The 6640-nt window shown below is 37.4% G+C and overlaps 1 protein-coding gene across 1 annotated transcript; it reads left to right on the plus strand.

The window, feature by feature from the left end:
• Nucleotides 1–1399: 1399 nt before the first annotated feature.
• On the plus strand, nt 1400–3254 carry LOC131298202 (uncharacterized). Its single transcript, XM_058323549.1, has one exon. It carries the CDS (start codon nt 2017–2019, stop codon nt 3043–3045), a length of 1029 nt encoding a protein of 342 aa, XP_058179532.1. The 5' UTR covers nt 1400–2016; the 3' UTR covers nt 3046–3254.
• Nucleotides 3255–6640: the final 3386 nt, after the last annotated feature.

A 6640-nucleotide genomic window follows, 5' to 3' on the forward strand; every position in this document is an offset into this window, starting at 1 on the left:
TGCACCTATATATAATTCAGTGGAGGAATACTGTTCAGTAAGATTCTCAGTGGGTTCTCAATTATGACGCCGGTCTTTCTTGGTTCCCTTTTCTGAAGTTTTTTTCATACCAAAATAAAAAAGTAATTTTTTTTTATTCACGGAGTATTTTCATTTTAATTATCTCCCCAGTAAAACACTGTTGTCATCAACCTCTATGACTGGGTCAATGACTGTGGTAACTAAGGAACCTGATATTTAATTTAAGCTTAATACTATACATTAATGAAATAGAGACAACAACTCATGATATAGTAGTATTTTTTTTTTTCAAAGAGAAAATATTAATTTATTATTAATAAAGAAACATCACAAGAAAAAAAAAAAACAAGGAAATAAAAGAAAAAGCAACCAAGAAAGTCAACATATTTGTTCCTAGGAAGGTACCAAACTACCCACACAAATTCAGCTAATATCATCCACCTCGCTTCTGGCAGGGAAACATGAAAACAATCATCCCCTTCCACTGTGAAATTCAAAGCTCTGACCATCGGTCCTGTTGTTTTTGTTCTTTAAGCATTTTTTTTTATTTTACAAGAAATGTTTTTTTCTCATAATATATTACATTTAATTCAAAAAATAAGTACTTTTTTTAAAAACAATTACTTATTTAAGTACTTAATACTATTAAAGGGGAAATAAAATGAGATCAAACAATATGGTTCGTTGCAAGACTGCGGGAATAAGGTTCTACTCATGATGTTTTACATTTTCTTAGAAAGCTTTGAAATGAAAGACAAAATTAATAAGAAGAAAAAAAAGAAAAGAAAAGCGAAAGTGATTAATCTCAACTAAGAGGAACTTTTTTGGATTAATTTTCTCTTGCCTTCATTTTCTTTCTCTAATTTTCTAAGGGAACCCTAAGTCGTGAGCACGGTGCATGGATTACAAAAATGACCGGAAGCACATTAGTTCAACTTCTTCTTCTTCTTCTTCTTTTTTTTAATCATCATACTGGTTAGTTCAACTTTATTTGTGTTTATTAAGTTTGGATTGGTAACTTTGGTTTAAATTTGGTACTGTAAAATTTAGTGGGTGTTTTAGTCATAATGAAGAGTGATTATGATGATTAATGACGAGGATGGTGATGTTGGGTCCTTGTTCCGCCATAGCTTTCAACAACCCATAACCGCTACTTTTTTGGTGTCTACTTCCTACCCACCTCACTTTTTAGCCCTTCCTTCCTTCTTTCCCTCCCAGATGGAAAAGTAGGAGTAAAACTATTTCCATTTGGTTTATTATTGGCTGTAATTTTCGTAATTCAGCAAGTTTTACCACTATGAACCAGGGATGATCTTTCTCCACCCTTTTTCACACTCTCATAATCTCTCATAATCTGAACCACAACTCTCTCTCTCTCTCTCTCTCTCTCTCTCTCTCTCTCTCTCTCCTTCCTTGACCGGTTGTTATCCAACCTCATATGGAGACCCCACTCTGATCCTTTGAGTGGGAAACATGAGCTGAAGCAGCCTCACTTTTTGAGATGAAAATGGTTAAACCTACATACTAGTATCATCTTCCCTCTCCCTCTCTCTCTCTCTCTCTCTCTCTCTCTCTACTCTCTTCCCCCCTTTTCTCCCCTCCTTGAAAACCCTAATCCAACCCATATAATCCCAAAACACAGTCCTCCATCACTGCCAAACACACATCTCTCTCTCTCTCTCTCTCTCTTCTGCAACTTCAATTTACACCGTCCGTGGGCCGCTTGTTCTCTTCTTTACGCCACACCCTTTTCCCCCCAACTTCAAAGGTAAAAAAAAGCATTCGAAGGCATCTGTTTTTCTTTTGCAGATCACACAGTATTAAAGGCAAAGGTACTTTCTGAATTCCCCCTTCCAGAATCTCTCTCTCTCTCTCTCCTTTAATTCAGTTTGTAACTTGTAAGCAAAATCCCTCTCCACCTCCCCAAATCTCTCTCTCTCTCTCTCTCTCTCTCTCTCTCTCTCTCTCGCCATTACTTTATTCTCTCTCTAGAACATGGATTCCGGAAACAGTGGGAGCATCCAGTCATCCAGCGGCGGTGACGAGGAGTACGACTCGTCACGCGCCGACTCGCTTTCGGCTTTCGCTCACCTCTCCAACCCTCCACCACCATCACAACCGCACCACCACCACCACAACAACTCAAACCTCTTCGACCCGCTCCCGAACTTCTTCGACCCGAACCCACTGCCTAATTTCGACCCGATATGGTCCAAGTCCCCAATAAACTGCACCTACAATTCCCTCCCCCTCCCCACCTCCTCCGGTGCCGCCCTCTTCACTTCCTCCTCCTCATCCCCTACGGTTCCCTTCGACCCCCCGAAAACCGACCCGGTCCAACCCCACCTCGCACGGAACCCCAAAAAACGGTCCAGAGCCTCTCGGCGTGCTCCCACAACGGTCCTAACAACCGACACCACTAACTTCCGAGCCATGGTTCAGGAGTTCACCGGCATCCCGGCCCCACCTTTCCCATCATCTTCCTCGCCGTTCGTTAGAAACAGACTCGATCTCTTCGGTGCACCTTCCTCCACCAGATCCTACCCATTGTCCGACGCCTTGCAACCGCCGCCTTATCTCCTCCGGCCTTTCGCCCAGAAATTCCAACCCCCGCCGCCGCCGTCGTTCCTCAGCCCTAACAGCAACGACGTCGTTTCCGGCAATTCAACCGGTTCCAATTCGAATTCTGTTAATTACCAAATGCAAAACCAAATCCTGACGTTCCAGTCCCTGCTGCAATCCCCAATGGCGAATCCGTCCGTCCTCCGATCGAGCGGTCAGGATTTGCTGGAGATTCCGTCGGGGAACAGCGATGATGTCAATCCGACAGTGTGGGGCGCTGGAGTGGGGTTGAACGGCGGAGATCAGAGTCATCATTTGAGGACAGTCAATGGGAGCTACGTTGACTATTCGCAGAGTGGTGGTGGTGGTGGGAAGGGAAATTACGAAAAGGGGTCTGAGAATGTTGGTGCGGGTAGAGGTGGAGGTATGGTCGAATCGTGGATATGTTCTTCTGATCATTAGTACTAAAAGAAAGAAAAACCCTCATTGTGGTTGCATTAAGAGTTTAATTACTTGAAGAGGTTAATTAATTGGTGTATTTTCTTCGTCGTTTTAATTAACCATATGTGTCTTTTACCCTTGTCTAAATTAATCATGGAGTATGTGTAAATATCTAGTTTTCTTAGTGTCTTTTTCTTAATGAAAGCTATGGGAAAAATTCATAATCTTAATTGTTTTTTCTATTTTGTTTGGATAACACATTTATGGCAAGTCTTATGTGTTAGGAGTACGAACTAGATCACATGGTGGCATGGCCTCACATAATGATTACTGCATGCAATATCAATGGTACGGTTCTAATTACTACTACTATATGGTTCTATTACTTGATTTTTCTCCTTATGGATAAAATAAAAACCTTTTTTTTTTTGAAATTCATAATAAAGTTCATGCACATATTTTGAAATACAATTGTGTCTGAAACCATTTGATGCATGTAGACTTATGTGTATCAAATGGTATTAGACGTATAAGTTGGGTTCCTAGTTGTGTTTTAAAATTATTACGTGTGCGCTCTTTGAAATTCTAGTTTTAAAACTGATAGAGTTCCATCAATACTATTAATAGTTATCTAACCATTTAATCCATGAACATCCGAAAGATAAAAATTGCTCTGGTCCTCGTCTGGTTGCTCTCACACAAAAGTTAACACAAGTTTTTTGTAGGGCCCATTTTGTAGTCACACGCAAATGATTGGAGCCGTAAAAAATTAGCTCGTTCGGATAATCGGTATGTGGTTAATCAGTTCAATCAATTGCCTCTTATCAAATTTTACAGAATAAAATTGCATAAACTGATCAAGCCCGTATCAATATATGGAAACTCTTAAAAATCTATTTTAAATGAATTGAATGGCTCCGATCATTTACTTGAGACTCCGATTAGTTTTGTGTCAATTTTGTACGAGGGGAACGGACCTCTTGTTTGCTTGAAAAAACAAGATAATTTGATTGTATTTAAAACACCGTAGTTTTTGCCAAAGTATTTTTGATTATAAAAAGTTGTAGTGCGATGGAGATCTGTTTTTTTTTTTTTTTTTTTTTGGTTTGGGGCTCCGCCTTATATCATAAATATCTAACTCAGGATATATGTGGATATATTTTGTCATTTATGTATATCCAGATAGTGAATTACGACTGCTCATTTACTTTGTTCCTTGGTTTGGTAAAATGCTGTTAAGAGTGTTTAGTGAGGTAAATTTAGGTAAATTTGAGCAATATATGGTACATCCGTACTCCTTTATGGTTATGAAGAACACCCGAATCATAAAAATTACGTGTTCATTGCTTCAGGTTATGAGAACAGTGTTCTTCCTCGTACCTCATGTTCTGCGATTCTCTCAATCTCATCTATACACTGAATTTTAAAGAACAAAAGACCACTGTTCTCTCTCTCTCTCTCTCTCCTAGAGTTGTTGGTTATTGGTTTTTAAATTATTGTACCGCGGTAAACAAACATGCTTTAGAATAAATATTGTGGAGTGATTGGTGGCGAGATTCAGGGAATAGTTAGGCGCCGCAATCTCATGTTGAGAATGCTTCCTCATCTTCCCTCCTTTTTTTTTTTTAAATTAGGACTTTGCATATTATTATATCGGTCGTATGAAGTAATGATAAACGAGGAAAACAATAAAATTCATAAAATAAAATTAAAAAAACGTTTATAATTCGAAGCTAATTTTGTAAACCAAAAAACCTTTTTAAAATTATGCCATAAAATTAAAAAAACGTTCATATTAATGGTTTACTATTGTCTTATTATTACTCTCTCCGTCCCAAAATGCTTGTCTGGTCCGCAAAACGGAGTGTTAAAAATAATAAAAGTTTTTCAAGAAAAAATCAAAAGTATTTTAACAACTTACTATATATCAATGAGTATTTTTAATTTGTGAAAAAAATTTAAATTTTTTCTTGAAAAAATGCATTATTTTTAATACTCTGTTTTGCGTACCGGACAAGCATTTTGGGACGGAGGGAGTATTAACTAAACCTCCTACGGTTCACAGCACAAGCCTTTGTCCTTGCAGTTTGATATGCCTAAGAAAATTTAGGCTCTATTTCGTTAAGGAAAATAATTATTTATTTTTTAAATAACTTCTTATTTTTTGAATTAAGGGTGATATATTGTGATAAAATGACCTGTCTCATAAAATAAAAATAAGTATTTAAAAAATAAAATCTTTGGTGAATGGGGCCTAATAGCTGTTAATTGGTTGCATACTAATAATTTTTTTTTTATCTCAATTGGTTGTATACTTTCATATAGGCATTATGCTTGCAATGTCGTTATGGGGACAATTTTAAAATTTGTACCCGTGCATGCATATTACTTTGGGACCCGTTTTGAGTTTCACAATGACGATTGAAATCACATATTTTTGTTAAATCCAAGACAGGTCTCAAAGTAATTTTTATGCTCCTGTATTTCTTTTGGTTAAGCTTATGTAATCTTCAAAAGTATTTTAAAAGAATGACATGGAAGTATTATTTTACTATTTCTCTTTGGGACATTATCCTTACGTCTTAGGCTACGTAAGCAGGAACCCTACATCATTGGGGGGTGAAATGGACGTGAGGGGTGAAATGGACGTTATCCAGGGTGCTGTAGTGCACTTATGTGTAGTGTGCGTGTAGAGCGACACATAATCTTTGATCTCATCAATCAACGGTCTAAATTAAAAATAATTTTTTACCGGTAAAAGATACTCATATTTATTGCTGAACAAAGTTGAAAAATAAATACTCCCTCCGTCCCAATTTAGTTGTCACTTTTTGGAGTTCGTGCCACTTTTCAATTGATTATATCTTGTAATTTATAATGTTTTAGGTGATTTTGAAAACATTGTATTATAGAACAAATCGAGATCTATCAAACAAGATCCATATTGGATATAAAATTCATTACCAATTTAAAGATATAACTAATTTTTTAATCCAGTTAGAATAGAACTGAGACAAGTAAATTAGAACGGAGGGAATACATTGCAACCGTTTATTAATGAGATAACGGTCCGTGTGCCACACTACACACGCATTACACCAGGTGTCCAAGTAGTATAGTACTCCATTTCATATGTGCAGACCTATGGCTATACGTATAGTGCGGATCGAGGAGGGAGATACTCCTACGAGTGAGTAATACTTACATGAACGTGGCCGGTGGCATAGGCTTAATAATTAGTAGTAGTAGTAGTGTAGTACTGCTACTAGACTACTAGTAGGCATTAGCTACTCCCATACGCAAGTGTCTTCTCTAACTCATAGGTGTACTTGTGGACAAAAACTATCACCTCAATTTGGTCACCTTCCATTTGTTGTTTTGTACAAACCATTTATGAGGATCTCACGTTATTCTCCAAATTTCAACCCCACAAAAAAAAAAAAAACCCCTTTCTTTTGGAGAGGTTATTTTGATAGGTTTTTACACGGGTAAAGTTTTCAACACTTCAATTCATTCACGTGCTCATGATATTCTGATTTTATACGTTAATATTTTCTGTTGCGTTACCTATGAGAAGGAAGTTTTGAATCATAATCTTACACCCTTGGTGGAGCCG

This window comes from Rhododendron vialii, chromosome 8a (assembly GCF_030253575.1).
Source record: "Rhododendron vialii isolate Sample 1 chromosome 8a, ASM3025357v1".
Classification (NCBI taxonomy): domain Eukaryota; kingdom Viridiplantae; phylum Streptophyta; class Magnoliopsida; order Ericales; family Ericaceae; genus Rhododendron; species Rhododendron vialii.

What these genes read in the sequence shown, in the direction of transcription:
- LOC131298202 (XM_058323549.1), top strand. Translation starts at nt 2,017, where the DNA reads ATGGATTCCGGAAACAGTGGGAGCATCCAGTCATCCAGCGGCGGTGAC.